The following is a 23,825-nucleotide window of genomic DNA, read 5'->3' as shown; positions in this document are numbered from 1 at the left end:
TATATATATATGCCTATATAAACACACACATATACATATATACACAAATATGAATACATATACATACATATATACATATACACATATATATATACATATACACATATATACATATCTACATATATGGGTGATGAGCTCTGGGTGATGAGAATAGAAGTATAGTGGGGAGACATTTTAGATTGCGCAGCCCAAGGAAATCTTTCCAAGTAGTAGAATACTGAGCCAATCATAATATTTTTCTAAAAGGAGTCAGTCTTGAAAATATTTGGACACATACCTTTCCAAGTCAAGGAAGAATATTTGAAGTTTCCTCAGATCTTAGGAGCTTGGCTTGGGCAGGAGGTACTGTGTGTTGTGGTTGTAAGTCAAGTATAGTAAAGACAGTAGGAAGAAAGATGTCAGGGATGGGCAGAAGTCACAATCTTTAGAACAGCAGTTCTCAACCTCTGGGTCTCACCCCCCACAGGGGTCACATAGCAGATATCCAGCATATCATAGATTGACGTTACAGTTCATAACAGTGGCAACATTACAGTCCTGAAGTAGCAAGGGAATGTTATGGTTGCTGGTCACCACCACATGAGGAACTCTATGGGTCGAAGCATTAGGAAGGTTGAGAACCAGTGCTCTAGACCTGGTAGATTATCTAAACAGAATACTTGTAAAGAACATGGAAATTTCAGTGCTAATATGAATGTCTGGGTTAAGGATGTCTAGAAGTTCGACTGGGTCTTTTAGTCATCTATGCCTACTAGAACTTTTCATCTGTAACATGTATTATAAGGGAATAATTTCTAAAGTACCAATCCATGACTTTTCCATACGTGTAAGGCCCTGCCCTTGTGAATGTGTTATCTCTACTTTAAAAAGGAAATGCACCTTTGGTCCTTTCTCTGGCCCAGTGTAGGGGAATGCCAGGGCCAATAACTTGGAGAGGGTGGAGTGGCAAGCAGGGGGAGGGGGAAGGCAACAGAGGTTTGTTCTTATTGTTTTTTGGGGGTTTTGTTTTGTTTTGTTTTGTTTTGTTTTTTTGAGGGGAAACTGGGAAAGGAGAAATCATATGACGTGTAAATAAAGAAAATATCTAATTAAAAAAAAGGAAATGCACTGTTTTCTATTTGCAATTGAAATTATGATGTGGTAGAAACTTTTTACAGCCTCCTTGGCAACTGTCACTCACAAGCAGGTCCTGGGAGCTTTCATTCCTCAGGACTGTGCCCCAGACTCATTCATTACCATGATTGCAGTGAAGATTTATTTCATTAAAATTATTTATTTCCTTAGAGAAGTAGTCCCTTTTGCCTCAAGATGTTATCTGGAAACTTACGATCAATAAGAAGCATTAAACTGTCACTATGGGGTAAATTTTCAAAGTGGTGCTTAGAACTTACCAGTATGAGTCCCATTAACTTCAGTGGAAGTCCTGCAGTTAGACCGCTACACGTGGCTTTGAAAATGTTCTGCAGTATGTCTCTGCAGTGTGTTTCCTTTAATTTTTAATAAATCTCACAGAGAGACTTGGGGCACAGCTGATTGCAGTATTTAAGGATGTGGGTAATGCACTATCTAATAGGAGGCACTTACAATTCGATTTTAAGCCTTTGTGTTATATTAAGAATCACAACAATATAAATATACCTTTACTTCTGCAAAGAGAACCCTTCTATAAAGGAATCTGTAGCCCTGTTAGAATATGGCGCTGAAAAAGAGAACTATATCCCTCTGAGACATTGTTTATCTCATTCTATAGGTGGAAAAAATTAGACACCCTGGAGCAGGGGTGCTTTGTCCTCAGCTGCAAGTCATCACTAAAACTAGGAATAGAAAACTGGCTTCCCAATAGCTCACTGCTCTGAAACACTGCCTTTCATGAGAGTCAAATTTAATTACAGTGTAATCCGTTTAATCTACACATTGAAGCATAAAGAAGGAGCAGGGAAAAGAATTTATTAATGGATTAGTGGAAGATTATGTTACATAGATTAGTGGCTTTCTTTGGGGGGGTCCAGGTTTTCAGCGTGCCCTAGAAGGTGTTCAACACTAGCCATTTATTCTCTCCACTGGTTAGCACTGGGAAAGAACTTCTTAATTTTTCTCACACTGGAACGTAAGCAAAGTTTGTGCTTGAAAATGTCCCAGAATCCTCCTCTTGGTGGATATGCAGTTGTGTTATAAACAGATCAGTCAGGAGCGAGCAGGAAGATTCAGAGATCAAAAGGAATAAGGTGTCCTTTATGGCACTTTGTCTCCAAGAAAACACTGTAAAGCTACACCCATGAAGTCACATCAGCATGGCTACCTAAACAAGCACTCAGCAAGGACAACACCAATAGACACACTGAGTGCAAAGAGGGAAATCTCATGGAGGCAACCACAGAGTACTGAGAGTGAGAGGAATTTTCTTCTTCAGATAACATCCATCCAGCTAGTCATCCAATACAAAGTGGCTAGCCCAGAATACAAGTACCTTTATATGGACTATGCATACACATAGACAAAGACACATGCACACACACACACACACACACACACACACACACACAGCGTGTGCCATATAGACATACATACAGCCAAAACACCCACACTTACAATATTGACAGTTAAAGGAAAGGAGGCCAGAGATCTTGGGATTTAGGAGAGGACAGAGGAGTTGTATACTCAAGGGAAAAGTTGGAAGGAAGAAAGGGAAAGGGGGAAATGATATAATTGTATTTTTATTTCAAAAAAATTAAATGTAAATCAAGAAGACGCAAACATGGGAGCTAGAGAAATGTCTCCGTGGTTAAGAGCACTTGCTGCTCCTGCAGAAAACCTAAGTCCCTTTTGTAACACTCGTGTAGGCTGTCACAACTGTCCATAATGCTAGCTCCAAGGGATCTGATGTGAACACACACACAGTGAGAGAGACAGAGACAGAGAGACAGAGAGAGAACTTAAAAGGGAAAGCAGGCTGAAAAGAAAACATGGCTCAGGAGTTAAGAGTACAGGCTACTCTTCCAGAGGACCCAAATTCTATTCCCAGCACCCACAAGATAGCCTACAGCTGTCTGAAAATGTAGTTCCTAGGGATCTGACCCCTCTCTCTCTTCTGGCCACAGCAGGTATCAGGTATGCATGTGGTATATAGACATACATGCAGGCAAAACACCCATACACATAAAATTAATAATAAAAATAATATATAAGGCTGGCAGCGGTGGCACACACCTTTAATCCCAGCACTTGGGAGGCAGAGGCAGGTGGATTTCTGAGTTCAAGGCCAGCCTGGTGTACAGAGTGAGTTCCAGGATATCCAGGGCTGCACAGAGAAAACCTGTCTCAAAAAACTCAAAAAAAAACAAATAATAATAATAATATATATAAATATAAGTAAAATAATAAAAAATTACAAATATCCACATCATAAAAGAAAAAGTGCATGTATGCTCAACTCTTAGATGATGAGTGTGAGCTTCCTCATTTTTGTTTCTGATGACCTTTTTCCTGTAAATATGAATACAGTACATACACTAGTTTATTGGTTTTGTGTTTCCTGCACATACATTAGAAAAGGGACAGTACCATTGTAGTTCAATTTAATAGAAATTTTCCCTTGAAACTGAACATAATAAAAGATTAGTGACTGTGCTGCCTGATATTATATCATCAGGGATAAAACTTCCTGATTTTAATCATAAATCATAGATGAAAGTTATTTTGTGTAATTCATACAAAAATTGTACTAATGTGAGTAGGGATTTGATCCAGACTTTATGGCATATGAAGCTGGAACTTGAGTTAGGAACTTTTCTACACCAAAGGGCTGGAGGCAGGGTATTTGCTCAAGTCCTGACTTGATGAGACTTCACTATCCCCTGTGCCATGTGTGTGCAACATGGTGCCAAATTAATAAAACATATGATGAGACTTGAGTCCATAAATCTCCCTCCCCCTCTTCCTTGAAGACATTATATAAGCTCAGAAAGTAAATACTTATAAGTGTCAGAAAAGAGACAATTCTTTCCCTAACACTTATTCTACAATCTGGCTTTTTCCCCCCAAACTTACATAGGAAGAATTTGAGTCCTTCTTACAAATCTCTGTTTAGAATGAATCTTCTCTCTGGCTTTCCACAACAGAAAACCAACATGAATCCCTACTGTTAACTGACCTTATTCAGATTTCCCCAGTTTTTACGTGCACTGCTTTGGATATGTATGTCCCTATACATTTTTATCATATGGACAGTGTTGTGTACCACTACGATCAAGACTCAGGATCTTCCGCCAGTCAACAGAAACATGGCCTGCAATCCTAAGCAATGAGCTTTTAGAGTCACCCCTTCCCTCAGATCATAACCCTGTGATCCACAGGACAGAGCTCCCTCGCTTTCACTTTGTTATCCTTAGAGAATTAGCTCTGTGCTCACACAATAGCAAGCTCTAGAAACTCACTTCTCTTCACTCAAAATGAGGGCACCTGCCATCAGTAATTCACCTGTTCTTAGTGCTGAATAATATACCCTGTTATATGGATAAACCACAATTTGTTTATTCATTTCTCTTTAGGAACTCATTTGGTTTATTATTTATCTATTACTCCTGAAGCTTTTATGAATAGTCTTGTACCAGTTTTTATGTGAACATGAACTTTTATTTCTCTAGAAAATACTGGGATATGTACTGTGTATTTTTGTACAACTTTACCAGAAAAAAAAAATGTTTTTCAGAATGTGGCTATTAATTTAAGATATATATTCATGGATGTAAATTATACCTTGGCTGAGATAAATGACATTTATGACTCCCTCATATTAACACATTTAAAACTTCTACCAAGGTTCCATTTAGATAGTTGGGCCCAGTAATTACAGTTCTTATGTAACTTATAGAAAATTCATTTGTTCTTCTTTCTTTTCCTTCTTTATTGGATATTTTCTTTATTTACATTTCAAATGTTATCCCTTTTCCCAGTTCCCCCCTCCTTCTGGAAATCCCCTATCCCATCCTCCCTCCCCCTGCTTCTATGAGTGTGTTCCTCTACCCACACACTCACCCCCACCTCCCCGCCCTCAATTCCCCTACACTGGGGCATCTATGAAGTCTTCATAGGACCAAGAACCTCTCCTCCCATTAATACATGACAAGACCGTCCTCTGCTACATATGCACCTAGAGCCATGTGTACTCCTTTGTTGATGACTTAGTCCCTGGGAGCTCTGGGAGGTTGATATTGTTGTTCTTCCTATGGGGTTGCAAACCCCTTCAACTCCTTTAGTCCTTTCCCTAACTCCTCTATTGGGGACCCCATGCTCAGTCCAGTGGTTGGCTGTGAGCATCCACATCTGCATTTGTAAGGCTCTGGCAGGGCCTCTCAGGAGACAGCCATACTGAAATGGCTCCTTTCAACATGCACTCCTCGGCATGGCATCCTCAATAGTTTCTGGGTTTGCTAACTGTATATAGGATGCCTGGGGGTCGGGGGACAGTCTCTGGATGGCCTTTCCTTCAGTCTCTGCTCTACACTGTGTCTCCATATTTGTTCCTGTGAGTATTTTGTTCTCCTTCTAAGAAGGATGGAAGCACCCACACTTTGGTCTTCCTTCTTATTGAATTTCATGTGGTCTATGAATTGTATCTTGGTTATTTGGAGCTATTGGGCTAATATCTACTTATCAGTGAGTATAGACCATGTGTGTTCTTTTGTGATTTGGTTACCTCATTCAAGATGGTATTTTCTAGTTCCATCCACTTGCCTAAGAATTTCATGAGTTCATCATTTTTAATAGCCAAGTAGTACTCCATTGTGTAAATGTACCACATTGTCTGTATCCATTCCTCTGTTGAAGGACATCTGGATTCTTTCCAGCTCCTGACTATTATAAATAAGACTGATATGAGCATATTGGAGCATTGTCCTTATTACATGTTAGAGCCAGGAGTGGTATAGTTGGGTCCTCTGGTAGTACTATGTCCAATTTTCTGAGGAACCGCCAAACTGATTTACAGAGAGGTTGTACCAACTTGCAATCCCACCAGAAATGGAGGAGTATTCCTCTTTCTCTATATCGTCACTAGCATCTACTGTCACCTGAGTTTTTTATCCTAGCCATTCTGACTGGTGTGAGGTGGAATCTCAGGGTTGTTTTGATTTGCATTTCCGATGACTAAGGGTGTTGAACATTTCTTTAGGTGCTTCTCAGTCAGCCATTTGATATTCTTCGGTTGAAAATTCTTTGTTTAGCTCTATATCCCATTTTTTTTCCTTTGGTTTTTCGCGACAGGGTTTCTCTGTGTAGCCTTGGCTGTCCTGGAACTCACTCTGCAGACCAGGCTGGCCTCAAACTCAGAAATCTGCCTGTCTCTGCCTCCCAAGTGCTGGGATTAAAGGTGTGTGCCACCACCACTCGGCTTATACCCCATTTTTAATAGGGTTATTTGATTCTCTGGAGTCTAATTTCTTGAGTTCTTTGTATATATTGGGTATTAACCCTCTATTTGATGTAGGATTGATAAAGATCTTTTCCCAATCTGTTGGTTGCCTTTTTGTCCTATTTGTCCTTTGCCTTATAGAGGCTTTACAATTTTATGAGGTCCCATTTGTCGATTCTTGATCTTAGAGAATAAGCCATTGGTGTTCTGTTCAGGGATTTTTCCCCTGTGCCCATGTGCTCCTTTGTTCTCCTTAGTCCAACACCTCTCACATGATCCCCCTGTCTTATACTCAAAACTGTCATTTCTTCAAAATCCCCCTTACTTTTTTCCAGTGGCTTTTTTATCATAACCAACCAGAAATTATGTTTTGTTTTCTCAGTAAAACATCAGTGGGTGATCAGACTCATGGATTTTTTTACTTACTGGGATACCTTTCCATGACGGAGCAACTAGCTTCTTATGTAGGAAAAGGTCATGTTATATCCATGTCTGTCTTACTTAAGATAAATTCCAAGTCAAGATGTAAAACAAACAGGGAAAATAAAAAGTGGGAAGCAGATATAGAAATCTCTATGACCTTGAAAGTTCAGAAGCCTTCCATCTTGTAATAATTTATTTTTTATTCACTTTATAACCATGATTACAAATACAGACAAAACCAACAAAAAATGTTTCATGATACATGAAGCCAAATTAAAACAACTATAGGAAACACCTAGAAAAATACGTATACCTCCTATCAAAGACAAAATACTGATCCCCTTAAGATAGAAGGAGCACAGAAGTCAAGAAAAATCTGGCATCTCAGTGCAAAATAAAGGTTGAGGAGGAGGCAATGAACTGAATCCACTGAAAGAAAAGTATGTCTCTTAAACACACTGTCACACTCCTGAGAAAGAAGTGCATATGGTCATATTCTCTTAGCTACCAGAATGACAGGAACCTTCCATCCCACCAGACAGTTTCAGTGGGTCTGTGGTTATTCCACATGACTAAATCAAGCCTACACACACCACAGGATTGCTAAGTAGTGTCACTTAAGAATAACATTCATAATTGTTTAAATAGCATAAGCATCTATTCTTTACCCAGAATTGAGCTTCCTAATAATATTTTCACCACTAATCTTCAGCTAAATTAACTAGGGAATGTCCCACATGATAAAATACAGTTGATGTCTGTCTGTACTGCCAAGCTGTATTAAATATAAATGATATAGGTATAATGTGTAGTGTGCTGGTATTTGTGTAAGAAAGGTTAAGAATAAGTATTTATGTTGCTCTGTATCTGAATAAAAAAATGAGAAGAGATTTAGAAGTAAAAGAAATAAAAATGTTCACCTGAAGACATTGTACAAGCAAAGATTGACTGGGAGAGGCAAAATTTCTCATCATGTACCCCTTTATATCATAATGACATTGAAATTATATCAATACATATAGCATCCACAGGCTGAATAACAAGCAAGGCTCTTTGGATCACAGCAAGAACACTTTAAATGCCAACTGTTATTTTCTATGCCCAGCAGTACTGCAGTGGGCAGATTGGTCAACAGAAAGGATGGTGGCACAGAATCTTCCATTGTAGGCATTTTGTCATTACCATGGATGATGCAAAGGATAACTTACCATAGGATTTTTATGTAAATGCTCTCATTTTGAAGCTAAAGAAGCATATAATAGTGCCTCTAACTCTCTTAAACCATGCTCTAAAAAGTGTTTTGTGATTCGCTTTAGATTAGCATCCATAATGTTAAATGAATTTTAAACTTGGAATTTCAGACTTTTCGAAGAACTTCCAGGAGAAGTTCAAGGAAAAAAAAGTCAGATGACAGGTATAAAGAGCATTGTTGGATGTCCGGCATCTAAGCAGTAGCTGACCTGATAAATTATGAGTATGGTGGGTTCAAAGTCCCCTCCTATCAGCCCCAGGTCAGTCAACATAAATAGAACAAAGTTTCCAATGCCTATTCAGAAAGACCTCCTTGAATATGTTTTATTATTTCCTCTGCAAACTCTTGCCAATATTGCATTTCTAGATTTGAGAATTCATGTATGCCTAATAAGAATAAACACTGCTTTATGAGAGGGAGAGAGTAGGAAACAAGCTAGTTACTTCTTGAATCCTGGAGACCATTAGATGCAGTTGCTTTAGGGACAGTATGCAGTAGCTAAAGAATTTTGCATTAACTGGAGTGTCTTTTGAAACTAGTTGTTGGATTACAGTTTACCCTGATTGGACCTCAGAGGGATCCAGGAGTCTTAACAAGATTAACTGTCCCTGCAAGGTTCTCTGGGCATCTCTCCTTTGTAACATCCTGCAGGATAATTATCATTGCACTCTGTAGTCTCTTCAACAAACTCTTCTCTTCATCCTTGTGAGTTTGGACAGCATGTCTCTGTCTAAACTGCCCTTAAAGTGTCTACATACCTACCCCTAAACCCATGTCCTAGAGGTTTCAAGTCAAATTCAATATGCACTTACTGAATTGAAACGCCAGGGAGCTGCCAGCTAGTAGGCATCCACTGATGAACATTAGCCCCGCCCACCACAGTAAAACACTCACACATGCATGGTGCCACTGATCCATTCTATGTGAACGAATGAAAGGGAGAGTATAACAAGTGACTATGCAATGCAAGATGAAACTTGCATTTGACCTTCTGGAACTTTGTCTAGGTTTGGCCTTGGGAATGTGTTTATTCTGTTTACCTAAGCACTTGTTTTAGATACTTTGTAATTGTAGATTCTTCTACTAGCAGTTTTAATCCTATACTGTCCAGGTTTTGTTTTGGGGAGTTTTGGTTTTATTTATCTCATTTTTTCTTTTTTACTTCTGCCTTTTATAAAACATTTCAAATATTTGCTGTTAGCCCCCACCACAGACTCCAAATCTGTGCTTGGAATCTGGACATCAAAGTGTTATAGTTAATCCTTAGGACATTTGCCATTCTGTGCCTACAGAATCCTTCTCCTATCAAATTTCTGTGGTTTCCTGGACTATTTTCTCTTAAAAATGCACACATCTGAAACTATTTTTGAAATATTTCTCCTTGATGTTTTTCCATCTCTAGTTACAAGAAATGTGTAACTCCTGAGTGGCTGGAACCCTGTGGGGTCATCTTCAGCCTCTTTGGAGGGGAATCCTAGATTATAGGGTCACCTGTTTCTAATAAGCTTTAAGGTTTCCCCACGACCACCAACACACACACACACACACACACACACACACACACACTTTAACAAAAGTATGGCTTTACAGAGAGTTCCTGACCTGAAAGGGATATTGAAGAGAAAGTGTATCCCAAAAAAGATTCTGCCTATTGCTTTGGCATTTTATATGATAGTCTTACAGTCTAGGTGCAGCTTCAGACACCAGGTTCTATGAATTCTAAATCTCTCTCAGAAATAATTTATTGCATCAGTTTATACAAACCTCCCTGGAGCCTAGATTTTTTTTTTTAAAAGTACAGATAAAAACATATGCAGATTTATATGGATCATAAATAGTGGTACAGAGAAGCAAATACAAACTTTAGAAGTTCTAAAACATTTTTAAAAGAGGGCAAAGTTTGGGAAAAAATTTCTGAAGATGGGGCTTTAACAGATAATAAAGCACAATTTGCTTGGTTAATGATATCACTAAAACCACACATGTATAAATATAACCTGTGTTTATCTCCAAATGGGAGGAAATGGGCTTTCAAGGTAACAATGAGTGCCAAGCATTTATCTGTGGCTTGTATTTTCTCTAATTTGTTTCTTTAAAGCCTTGCCCCTTCAATCTCCACAAGAGGAAAACTCCATTTCCACACCCCAGTGTTTATCCCCAAGGATTATCCAAGTGCCTAGACTGTATCCATTTCGTATTTCTAAAATAAGAAATCGTGCATTGGAAAAGATTGAGAGGCGGATGATCTGGGTAATTCTCAATTTCCCAAGATGAAACGTAGAATAAATTCCCACCAATAGGTTTCTTTTGCTTGGTGACATTTAAGCTCAAATTGCAGCCCCATTGCAAAAGCCAAATAGCCCAGTCCTGTCAAAGAGCTTCCTGAAGATGTCCTTTCAAAACCTTTTAGTAGTAGGTGTTGATTAATCATAACCTCAAGTCATCTGAAAGCAAGGATCAAGTTTCTCAAAGAAAAAAAAAAAAAAACAATATATCCCAACAGGGATAAACATGACCTTCGGCCAGGACTCAGAATTGCTGTGTCTTGGATGTCGAGATGAGAAAGGAGGCTCTGGTGTTTGCAGACTGGATTTAAAACTGCAATGGTGTTGTTACCTGTTGGTGAATAATCACTCACTCGAGTTATGACCCAGTATGAGACCCAGGGCTGAGTTTCATCTTTGGAGGTCAGGGGATGTCCAGGAGAAGTTTCGACATTAATCTCTTACTGGTAGGAATCCAACTATTGAGTTCTAGTCTGTAGTCAAAGACCATTTGTGTCTCTGTTCGGGAACTGAAACTGGCTCCAGTTTTGACTTTCGGTATTTATGAAAATAGGTGCTACAAGAAAACTGTAAACAACGTAAAACCGTTTCTTCTAAAAGCCAGTCTTATATACTCGCTATATGAAATAACTTAAAACTCTAACCCACATCCTTAATCACCCAAAGATACTTGTGATTTCTCACCATATTGATATTGGATACTGATGGAAAGACACCCAGGTGATCTACTCAAGATGCTACCTGTGCTGTAAGTAGGATTTGTCCACCTCCACCCCTGCTTCCTGATGACTCTCAGGGGAGCAAACACTTCTCGGCTGTGTTAACAAAGAAACACCGCTTGCTTACATCCTCCTATCTATGGCCTACGTCTGACATTAAGCATGTATGATCATACTTTGAAGCAAGAGTTTTTTTTGCAAATAATAATTTTATTTTATGTGCACTGGAGTTTTGCCTGCATGTGTATCTAGATGAGTGCTGGATCATCCCCAGGGAGTAGAGTTGAAGATCGTTGTGGTTGCTGGGAATTGAACCACGGTCATCTGGAAGAGCAGACGGCGCTCTTAACCACTGAGCCGGCTCTCCAACCTGAAGCAATAGTTTTGATAGATTGCTGATAGTAAGGGAAATTATTCCTATGGCAAAACCAAAACAGACAAACATGTTGCTCGTATCTGCAGCCCTGACTTCTCCCTTCCCCTCCACCCTCATTTGCTGTGTACCGGTGACCTAGTAGACATGCCAGATTTAACAAGGTTCAAATGAATTTCTTCATTTGGCCCTTTAAATAACACTCCTGTCTTCCTCTCCATTCCCAGCATTTCTCAATAACACCTCACTCACCCACCTGTCCAACTCAGAACCCCGGATGCAGCCTGGGACTCGTTTATATCACAGTGGGAACTTGAACAAGTCTGGACTTCTCCATCCTCATCCCCAGCTCAGCCCCACATGCTTGCCTCTCCACTTGACCTTCACTTGTGGAAAGCGGACCTCACCCTTTTCTTAGAACATGAGGGACTCCTGAACTGGCCATCCAACTTATGCCAAGCTGGGTTCAATGTCAACAACAACAACAAAATAATCTTTATAAAATACAGATATGATATTCAAAAACTTTCTGCAATTGCTATCCAAACTGTATCTCTTTATCTCGAACCTTAGACACAGTTGCTGGCTGCTTCAGCCTTAGTCTTAACAGTCTTTGACCCAGAGCATTTTCTCTTTAAACAAGGTCACAGCCACCCCAACCCTCCTCCTGCTCCAGGGTCTCCTCCTCCAAGACAAGCTCCCAGACCAGGACACTTCCAGCACGTACAGATGTCCCTTTGGGGTGCCATTCTCCATCTGCTTCGTAGTTCTCCAGCATCTTTGCTGCTTATATGATGTCGTGTTACCGGCTTGGTGGCAGGCCTGCCCTGCTCAACATAAGCTCTAGAAGGGCTAGAGAAGATGTTCTCTTCTGGTACTTCCATCATAACTGCAAAGGAATTTGTTAAAGCAATATAGTAATTGTACAAAGCAGCAGCTTAAGTAAATTAGCTGTGTGTGTTTCCACCGGTCCTCTGTAAACCAAATGGATGAGGAAAAACTAGGAAAAGATGATTTCCCAAACGCTCTTGCTGGTGCCTCATAATTCAACCGTGTCTACCATCCCTTAGAATCCTAGAAATTCAGAATTGGATCCTTGACTGTTTTTTGTTTAACTCATCTCACCTTAATGATAGGGAACCAGCCCTGAGATATTAGAAGGGCCCTAAGTGCAGAGCAGAACTTTACGCCAGGCATAGCCAGGTGCTTATGCCTCTGTGTCTTACCCGGCTGTTACTTCAGACAGCTTAGAATTAGTACACATGGGCAAATACAACGAGACCACAAGATTTCAATCTCTCTTTTCCTTGATATGTCGGCAATAATATTTGTGCTACATGCTATATGTATGGCAGTAATAAATTGCAAGCTCATGCAGAAATGGTCACAGGATGATAAGACAGGCTAACCAACTAATCTGTTATGTTCTGTTGTCCTGTTGGTGTACCTAAAATATGTATGTATTAAAATATAAGAGTTTTGGACTAAATTTTAATCCTAATGGCAACCAGTTTATTTTGATTTTTATTTTTTTACATTTTTTTTTATTAATCATTCCATTTGTTTACATTTCAAGTGTTATCCCACTTCCCGGTTACCCCCTCCACCAACCCGTCCCATGATATCCCACTTCCTGGTTACCTTGTCACCAACCCCCCCCCATATCCCACCCGTCCTCCCCCCTCCCCTTTGCCTGCATGAGAGTGCTCATCTACCCACCCACACTCTCCTGCCCCACCGCTCCGGCATCCCCCTACACTGGGTCATCTAACCTCCCCAGAACCAAGGGCCTCCCCTCCCATTGCTGTCAGACAAGGCCATCCTCGGCTACATTTGTAACTGGAGCCAATGTGTTCCTCTAGGTACACTCCTTGGTTGGTGGTCTAAACTTTGGGAGAACTGGGTGGTCAGGCCAGCCTATTTTAAGTTAACTTCTTTACTATTAATACTTTTTAAAATTCATTTAAGACTTAGTGACTGCCTGCATGGCTGACATTTCTCCTCTCTTTGGCAATTTGCCAAAGGGAAGACTGGGGTAAGACACAAGCTGGGATCAGATAGCCATGAGTTTGTATTCTTGCCTCCACTAACTAACTAAATGACCTTGGATATGATTCTTAACCCTGTTTAATATCAATCCATGATCGATAAAAGTGTTAAGGATACAGACATACATTTAACATCTTTATTCTTTCAGATTAAGAAATCATCATGCTGCCAAGCCCACTAAGGCAGGCGAAGGGCTTAATGTGTATTATCTCATTTAATCCTAGTAAGCCTTATGAGAAAAGTGAGTCTATTCCTTCTTTCCAGGACTCTATGAATCCACAAGATTAATAGACCTGAGGCCACACAGCTAGCAAGGGACAGAACTAGGAACTCCACATTGATAGCCTCTAGGCCTCCTTGGAGAACAATTATGGAGAAGTAATGAAATAGAATCTGGTTACTAAGCTCACCTCACAGGCTCATGTATCAGAGGTACTCAATTTAAGTGTTGCCTATTTCCTTCGCTTTCCTTACCTCTGACGAAACAAATTTCCTTGCTCAATGTGCTAACTTTCCTGAACCATAGCTTTTTTTCAGTACAAGAGCTGAACATACCTTGCTCTAGATCATACTGGATACATACACACCCTCAGTTTTACACACACTTCCACCCAAAGACAATCACCACTGAGACGGAAGCATGCATAGAGGGAAGCACACACACACACATACACACACACACACAAATATATATAAGCATTTATTTGTATTTATACTATAAGATCGCAAAATCCCTCTGTGAATTAATTTGAATCACCCTATGTATCCTGCCATGAAATTAATTCTCCAACATAAGGATATATTGGAATAAATTTATCTCATTTCTAAAACATGATAACACATCTTGTTATTGATTGATATCTAACTTATACTGATAGCAACAATAAATTAGCTATTTATTACACACTCCCTAGAAGGACCCCATGACATAGAGACTTTTGAATCTTTACTTTTTGAAAAAAATTGAGCCACAGAGAGGTTCAGTGACTTCACCCAGGAAATCCAGATAACAAGATGCACATCCAGGGTTAGAACCCAGACAGACAGGTGCCATACTTCTTGCTCCTTCTTCCTTAGCCCTTAATCCTTCAAGGAATTGAAAGGAAATGCCATATTATTTTCCATTTATCCATTCTTATTAGAAAACTGCATTTTCTAATTTTGATATCATAAAAATAGTTGGTAATGCTCATTACAACATGTAAATACCCTAGTTACAATAATGTAAAGTAGAAGTTAATGTTCTCCTTGTTTAATGAAGGTGCTTCCCGTTGGAAGCAAAATGTGATAAGGAATTCTTCTGCTCTACACAGTTATTTAGTCTGGCAAAAACTGCTGCATGCGGCTTCTCAGAACATCCTCTAACCCAACATGAAGCTGATGTGTAGGAAAGGAGGAAGCTGGGGGGGGGGGGCTGTGTGTGTGCGCACGCGTGCACGTGTGTGCGAGCTTTCTATCACCTAAAAGTGATCACATCATCCCATTCAGAGGGTTGAAGGTGACAGACGCCCCTGAGTGGACACCCTCTTGGCAGGCATAGCTTTCCTATATTGGGAGAGAGAAAGTTACCTGTGTTGAACCATTACCCAGACAAACCTGATCAACAATGATCTGAATAAGCACACAGAGTAGCCAAAACAAACTATGGGAAAATGGACAGACATGCTGGATAACTCCAAATAACATGGGCCCAAGCCATCTGTGAAACACACACACACGTAAAGTTGGTAACAATTTATAATATACAGGGTTATAAGTGGAAATCTTAGAACAGTTTAATCATGCTTATAACATAATAATCACAACATTTAATCTAGTACTATTATTATTAGGATCAATGCTGTGCTTTACTTGCAATGAGAAAGAAATGATTGCTTTCCAACACTGTTCATGAATATCCATGCCACTGACAAGGGGGAGTGCACATCTATTAAGGACGAGTGCTAAGCAGCCAGCCCAGGGTCACCTTTTAACCAGTTGTGGTCAGATAGAGTTTGAGTAACCCAATAGGGTAAAATAAGACACAGCCAAGAAGCAACAAAGATAAAGATCTCTGTTTAAGGCATGTGAAGAGCCTCCTTGTGATGCTTCTTCTTTGGGAAGATGGATTAGAGTGAAAGTCAGGCCCTATAAACCTGGTACCCAATAAATTCATGAAATCCCTAGAGAACATGTTGTGTTTGATGCTACAAAAGATTCCATTTACTGTAAACGAGAGGCTACTTAAATTGTGGAATTTTGCAGAACACTTGTTGTGAAGCATCTTTCAATTGCCCATTAAAATTAACCCCCCCACCATGCCCCATGTCTATCTAGGCATGTCCTTTCTCTCAGATCTTGTATACAAAGTTCTTCCAAGGAATTCCCATTCAAGACTTGGATAACACATTACCTTCAAACAGGTCTCTTATGACAACCCCATCTTGAGTAGCATTGGAAAAGCTTAATAAATAGTTGGCGTGTGAACAAAAAATGAAAGAAAGAAAATCCATGCAATCATTTTGTGCGTACTCTGACATCAATCAAAATCCAGAACATGTAACTGTAATTCTCTATCTAGAAAAAGTCTTTAAAAGAATCCTACAAATGGACATCACTAAAAACATAATACAAGTAACAGTGTGCAGACTGAGCAGGTGATAATTCTATATTCAGAAATATATATATTTCATATCCATATATTCATATATTTACACATGTTACTGTGAATAACAGTTAGTGAAAAAGGATGCTATGAATTTGAGAAGAGATGAAAGGGAGACCTATGGAAGGGTTTGGAGACAGGAAATGAATAGTAAAATTATATAATTATATAATGATCTCAAATACTAAAGGAAACATCTTTAAAATAAAAATAGATCCATAGATACACTGACTTCACCGTTTTCATAGAACAACCAAAAATGAGCCAAAACCTTATTAATTTATAGATAAGATAAATTCATTTTTTTCTTCTGTGTACTTATGGTATCTAGATCTTCTAATAGATATAACTTTAAAATATCTATTTCACTAAATCACTCAAATTTGGGGTTATTGCCCTTTTCAAAAACAGTAAAATGCAAAGAATTTTAAGTACAAATGAAGAAATGCATGGTGATAGGAGAAGCTTTCTGAGAATTTCTGAAGATCATCTTAAGAATCTAGAAAGAAGTCGGGCAGTGGTGGCACACGCCTTTAATCCCAGCACTTGGGAGGCAAAGGCAGGAGGATTTCTGAGTTCAAGGCCAGCCTGGTCTACAGAGTGAGTTCCAGGACAGCCAGGGCTACACAGAGAAACCCTGTCTCGAAAAACAAAACAAACAAACAAACAAAAAACAAAAAAACAAAAAACCCAGAATCTAGAAAGAACTGTAAAAGCATCTTCAGATTGTGTAGTGCTCTAGCTGTGACTGTCCTGTGCCTTACTTCTAAAAATTCTCTCTTCTTACAATTACTGGTGTTGATGTGTCCAGTCATGCTTTTCTCAGGCCTTACAATTCAGTTCTTCCCATTGTGCTAAATCCAAACAGATGCATGATGTAGGGCAATCGCGGCAGAAAGCAATGCGTGTCAAGTAAAGCCGCATAACTGCCCTTGCTTTAACCCAGGTGTGGGGTCCACAACCCAGTACCTTTGCACACGAATCTGCCTTATGATAAGAGCTTGCAGTGACTAATCTCCTTTAGGCTCCACTTATAACGATCCATTCACATTGATTTTGCTGATTACGCAATACTGGAGCTAAGTTAGAAGAATCTGATAAACTTCAGTGTGTCTTAAATATCGCTATGGACTTTATTGTGCTCAAATCATTTGCCTTTTCCCCAAATCTCCGCAATAAATCTTTCTAAATGACTCAGTACCTCATGAGCCTCCTCCACTCAGTACATCGTGTGTGTCCTCTATAATACAGTACTAGTCTATATTTTATATTTCTCTTGGCTGCTTAGAGTCACTAAGTGACCTTTCAACACTTCCGTAGGTATTCGGATCTTTTTCCTTAGGAAGAAGTGAGCATTAGACAGGCTTATAGGTTTTCTTTTCTCATGCAGTCTTGAGCTCTTTATTTATTAGCTTCTCTATTTCATTCCCTAGCCCCATTTTTTTCCTTGATTCACCCATAAAGAGAGCTTCTGTTCTTAGCATCATTTTGTCTCTGTTCCCCTTCCTGTACTCTATCTTCCCTCAATGCTTTATGTGATAACAATCTATTCTTGCTTAATTATACACCTGATTTTCATAACCTTTCACTTCTCTTTCCCCTACCACCATCCTGCCCCGGCTTTCTCAGCCAAAGACTGATAAGCTATATATGGCTCTTAGCCACACAGCTTCAGCACTATCTACACCACTTATAGAAGTCGAGTCTTGGTTATTGACTGCTACAATCTTCAGTTTCTCAATTTGTTCATAGAGTGGTTCAAATGATTAAATACAGCAATAAACACACACACACACATACACACAAATTGGGGTTCCTTAACCTCAACAGTACTGACATTGGGGGTAAGTCATTCTTTATTCATTGGACCACATTAGGTATTGAAGGATGTTTAGCAAAAAAATATTGCTTCTTATACCCAAAAATGTCACTCTCAATTGGTGCCAAAATGGCACTTAAAATATATTTATATGTTCATAACTAAAGCGATATCTCAATGGGTAAAGGCGCTTATTGCTGTTCCTGACAGCCTGACTGTGATTCTCCAGAACCCACATAGTAGGTGCAGAACTGACTGCTACAAGTGTCCCTCTGGCCTCCACAGCTACAGCAGGTAACATAGTGGAAGAAAGGCTATCCCACAGTCCTCAGACATTAACACATGTGCTGTGGTGTCTCCTCCCACATTTAAATGATAAATAAAGCAATTTTTAAGAAAAACAAATGAAACTTTACTAATTTGTAGGCTTGTATATGGGACATGTTCTAGCTGGGCTGCCTTGTCTGGCCTCAGTGGGAGAAGAAGCACCTAGACTCACAAAGACTTGAAGTGCCAGGGTGGGAGGATACCCTGGACCCCCCCCCCCAACTATTCAGAGAAGAGGAGGAGGGAGGAGGAGGGAAGGATTGTGGGAGGGAGTTACTAGGAGGGGAGCAGTGAGCCAGATGTAGAGTAAATAAGTAAAAAAAATAAGTAAAGTTTTTTTTTTTTTTTAAATATTGCTTCTAAGCACTAGATATCTTCCTCCCCTCTGTGACAATCAAATATGTCTCTGAACACCTACAAATGAGCCCTGGGAGGCAATCGATTTAATTTTGACCCTCCATGTCTGCTGAATACATAAACCAGTACACAAATAAATCTGAATACTTCTTAATAACTAATAACTCATATGGCATATGCCTGGAAAGTTAATATCTTAGTATAAAGGATCAGCCACAGGAAACTATTAATGTCCCTTTTCTTTCAGTGACCCACATAACATGTTCCAGCACTGTGAAAGTCAGCCATTAGTAAAGAAGTTTCCGGGTCAGTTCCAATTTGATTTCTCCATGTCCCAACACCAAAGTATACAATGTCTTCAGCAATAGCTATGATGAGCAGCCAAGAGCAATGGCAATATCTTGTGCTATTTCAGGGACCTTCGGGTATTCCCTAACCAATAACTTGCTAGCTAAGGACATAGCCCAATCCTGCCTCTAGATTTTCATCCAACCGAATTCTGCAGAACCATCATCCATCCGTGCAAAGTATCTGTGTTCAACTCCTATTGTTTTTAATTATATATTTTAATTAGCCTACATAGTAGTGAAGTTTTACTTGGGTGGTTTTTTTATTGCTTTATTTATTATTTATTGGGAGGACTTGCTGCAGTACTGTGTTGATGTCAGATGACCACTTGTGGTAATCGGTTCTTCCATTATGTGTGTTATGGAGATCAAATTCATCAGGCTTGGCAGCAGGTACCTTTACTTGCTGAGCTGACTCAACCAGCCCTGTACTATAATTCTTAATGAGTTTTTCTTAGTTCTTAAGGGTTTTCTATAAGTTTCACACTGCATGTACTATTAGAAGTACTTAGGAGATTTTTAATTACTATTATTAATCACTTTATTCCTTTACAGTTTCCCCTCCACAAACCCCCACCCTATCCCCCCTCTCCCCTTCCCCTTGCCTCTATGAGGGTGACCCTCCACCCACTCACGCACTCCTGCCTCACTGCTCTAACATCCCCCTACACTGGGACATCACTCCTCCACAGGACCAAGGGCCTTCCCTCCCATTGATGTCAGATAAGGCCATCCTCTGCTACATATGTGTCTGGAGCCATGGAACCCTCCATATATACTCTTTGGTTGGTGATTTAGTCTCTGGGAGCTCTGGGGGTTGGGGGGGGGTCCAGTTAGTTGATATTGTTTTTTCTATGGGGTTGCAATTCCCTTCAGTTTCTTCAGTCCTTCTCCTAGTTCTTCCATTGGGGTCCCCAGGGCTCAGTCCAATGGTTGGCTGTGAGTATCTGCTTCTATACTGGTCAGGTGCTGGTAGGACCTTTCAGGGGACAGCCATACCAGGCTCCTGTGAGCAAGCACTTCTTAGCATCAGCACTAGTGTTGTGGTTTGGTGTCTGCCAATGGGATGAATCCCTTGGTGGGGCAGTCCTTGGATGGTCTTAACAGGAGATTTTTTTTTAAGTTTTTAGGTTACATAAAAAGGAGGAAAACAAAAACAAAAACCCAGTGATTCAAGTCTGTGGAACCTCCATTTTATAAATTAAACTAACTGATAAGAAACATAATAAATATATAAATAAAAATTATTCCTAACTTCTATAGTTTCCTAAGAAATAGGTGGTGCTGATTAAAAGAGAAAGAAAAAGAAAGTTTGTTCTAAGAAAGAAAGAAAGAAAGGAAGGAAGGAAGGAAGAAAACAAAGAAAGTGTTCTGTGCCATTTGACTGCTCATTTTACTGAACTCTTCTGATCAGAATTACAATGAGAGTATTAAATCCAATCTGCAGTTACCTTTGCATATTTCGTGACTTTAGACATTTAGATTATGAATCACTGTGTGACTAATTTTAAATTTTCTTCAAACTAACAGTGTTCCTTTTACTTTCTTTAGCTTTTCTGTAATGTGCTAACTTCATAGCATACTTTTTGAGGTATTAGTTTAACACATTGACAAATTGATTTAAAAAAAAATACAACACATTTATTCCACACCTCATGTCTTCATCTGGGAATTAAAATCCATAGAATTTCTAATTAATAAGTTTCATAACAATCAAGATATGTTTATGTGGCTGGAGAAAGGACTTGGTGGCCAAGAGTACTTTCTGCTCTTTCAGAGAACCCAGGCTCAGTTCCCAGAACCCACATGGTGGCTCACAAACATCCTTTACTCCAGCTCCAAGGTTTCTCCTGTCCTCTTTTAGCATTTGTGGACAAGCACACATGTGGGAGCCAGGGACACATGCAAGCAAAAATCTGTCAGAAATAAGTTTGAGGTCTAGAGATATTATGCAGCAGTTAAGATGACATTCAGCTTCACAGAGAACCAGGGTCTTGTTCCCATCAGTCAAGGTGGGTGGTTTACAACTACCTGTAAACCCAACTCCTGGGTCTCAAATACCTGCTAACCTCTGTGAGCATCTGTACACACATGCACACACCCACACAGAGACGTAGACACACAGAAACACACACACACACACTTCAAAGTATTTTTAAAAGATATAGTGTAAAAATTATAGAAAGCACCAGGCATAAGAGTTATTTTTGTTTGTTGGATATTCTGTACCATTACTAGCAATTCACTTCTTTCACTGTTTGAGTATTTTAGTACATAAATAAAGTAGTGCATACTTGGTAATATGCAAGAATACAATAAAATAAAGGCAAAACTATCTACTAGGATCATAAAAGCAGTGTCTCTCTAAGTCATGGTTATCACAGTGAGTCTCTCCAAAAGGTGAAAACCATTATTTTTATGTGCATATAACATTTTTCAATATTTTTTTATTTTAAATTATATATTTGTGTATATAAAACCCCAACACCGTGAAAATTTAGAACTTGGAATATACAAATCCCCTGCATGTATATTATATCACCTGATTGCCTGCTCTGTACAGCTAATTAATGGTGATAACCTATGCAAGTTTTCATATGCTTTTCCAGCCTACACTAATTGATGCATATGCTTGCTAAAATGAGATTATATCACACATTTGCAGATGGATTCTACTCACTTAAAATATGTCTTTGGTGTCTGAAGCAACACATTTGGTACCTTCTCAGTAGCAGAAAGGGATACATTTGAGGCCTTCTGGAGCCTCATCACAGGGTAGAGTCTAGGTCTGACCAGAAACATCCTCCGGTTTGTCCTTGTGCTGCCCATCATAGATCCTTTCTCTCAGACCAAGGACCTAAGAGCAGCACCAGCAGAGTGACTCAGGCATGCTGTGTCACTTTACACAAGGAGGTCCCACGCTGGGAAGGAAAATCTGAACGAAGAAGGTACATTTATACATCTGTTATTTCTGAGAATCATAGAGACATATCAAATGGCACACCCTACACTCTTGAGCAGAATTCAGCCTTGGAGTGTGGAAGCCCATGCACAGCCTACTTGAGGCAGGAAGGAAGTTTGACTTGAAGTTTAGTGATTATGTCCTCTTTGTCTTTCCTATTTTACAATTTCTCTTTTCTGATTTTTGTCTTTTCTCTTTTACAAAAAAAGAGCTGATATTTTAAGCCAAATAGCAATACATCAGACATTAAGTATCCATTTCCACACAAAGTCCATGGTGTATGATTGCATACTGTATTGTAACAGACGTGATATTTGCTTTGTGTTGGAAACTATCACTGAACTGACAGACCAGTTAAAAGAACATACTGAGAGTCTAGAGCCTTCAGATTACTGGCGACCTTCTCTTAAGCAGTAGGCAGCTGCGGACTCCACAACAGAAAAGAATAGTTAGGTCAGAGAGAATGCCATATTGTTTAGCAAAACTAGCAAGAGTCAGTATTATACCAAGCAAGGACATTCCATCAGGGCATAGCCTCTGATTCCTCTGTCCTGTTTACCAGGGAGCCAGAACCCCACAGTGTTGGGGGCTGAGTTGGGAGCTTCTTGCTACAAAGGAGGGAGTTAATAAAAGCAGAGTTATTTGCAAGACAACTTCATAGCCCTGCAGCTTCCCTATACACTGAATTCTCTGGGGGCCGCTGTCAATCTGTTGAAGCTTATGTGATTCAGAATTGTACAGGCAAACGTGTAGAGTGGTCAAGGGACCAGAGCTAAAGTGACAGGTAAGATAAGTTCTGGGCCTTTTAGCTCTGCAGTCAATTGACTCCCTGCTACGTTCTGGTAGGTGAAACGGAGCGCGGAGTTCTTTTTACTCAAAGTGATGCACATGAACACTTCAGAAATATTGTTTTGAGAAATAAAATACATTAGTTGTGTGACTTATGGCGGTCTCAACCTGTTTCTTTCAGATACCATTGTTCTCATCGCTTCAATAGCAGTTGTCTCTGCAAAAACTCAGGGTAATATTTTCGCCACGTCAGCGCTCAGAAGTCTCCGGTTCCTACAGATCCTGCGTATGGTGCGCATGGACAGAAGGGGAGGGACCTGGAAGTTGCTGGGCTCCGTGGTTTATGCTCACAGCAAGGTAAAAATGTGCTCTCTGCACCGAAAAGGAAAACGTTCTGTTGATTGCAATAATGTTTAATAAACTTGACATAGGCAGTTGCTCCAGATGGTGGTTCAAGCCCTTTGAAGCCCTGATTCTTAATGCACTATTTTAAAGCCTTTGTATATTTCCTAGAAGTAGGAACATGATTGAGCTGTACATAGAGTTCATGCTTCCTTTTCCAAAAAATATTGTCACCTCTAAAATGTTTCATCCCTTTTATACCTAGGAATTAATCACAGCCTGGTACATTGGATTTCTGGTTCTTATTTTTTCATCTTTCCTTGTCTATCTGGTGGAAAAAGATGCCAATAAAGAGTTTTCAACATACGCGGATGCTCTCTGGTGGGGCACAGTAAGTATAAAAATCTGTTTTTATCTATTAGCTACTATGGAATGTCTCCACTGACTATATAACATGGTGTTTTTCAGTGGACGGTTTCAATGAAAATATTAACTTCCAAAAGGGATGGAGATGGAAATGTACAGTATTTGTAAGTGATCTGAGGAGTTTCTGTGTCTTTGGGAACTCACAAAATTAAACTCATGCATAAATTAACATTTATATTTTTGAGTGCTTGGCTATTTCCTAAGTAAAAGTTACCATTTTGAAAAGATAAAATGTTGCCTGGCAGTGGTGGCACACGCCTTTAATCCCAGCACTTGGGAGGCAGAGGCAGGCAGATTTCTGA

At 39.6% G+C, this 23,825-nt stretch overlaps 1 protein-coding gene and 1 long non-coding RNA gene across 6 annotated transcripts in view; one reads left to right on the top strand and one right to left on the bottom strand.

The window, feature by feature from the left end:
* The window catches only part of Kcnq5 (potassium voltage-gated channel subfamily Q member 5), a 561,250-nt gene that overhangs the window by 416,859 nt on the left and 120,566 nt on the right, over window positions 1-23,825 (top strand). For all 5 annotated transcript variants that reach the window (XM_031367001.1, XM_031366999.1, XM_031367000.1 and 2 more), the window contains exons 4-5: window positions 22,937-23,112; window positions 23,363-23,488. In XM_031367001.1, the coding sequence (XP_031222861.1) occupies window positions 22,937-23,112; window positions 23,363-23,488 (302 nt within the window). The remainder of the gene's footprint in view (window positions 1-22,936; window positions 23,113-23,362; window positions 23,489-23,825) is intronic.
* Window positions 12,210-23,825, bottom strand: part of LOC116088237 — a 40,885-nt gene continuing 29,269 nt past the window's right edge. The window contains exon 4 of the long non-coding RNA XR_004117834.1: window positions 12,210-12,350. This is a non-coding gene — a long non-coding RNA (uncharacterized LOC116088237). The remainder of the gene's footprint in view (window positions 12,351-23,825) is intronic.

Source organism: Mastomys coucha, unplaced genomic scaffold, assembly GCF_008632895.1.
Source record: "Mastomys coucha isolate ucsf_1 unplaced genomic scaffold, UCSF_Mcou_1 pScaffold14, whole genome shotgun sequence".
NCBI classification, from domain to species: domain Eukaryota; kingdom Metazoa; phylum Chordata; class Mammalia; order Rodentia; family Muridae; genus Mastomys; species Mastomys coucha.
The sequence above is the reverse complement of the archived record's forward strand: the minus strand, read 5'-3'. Positions and strand labels throughout refer to the sequence as shown.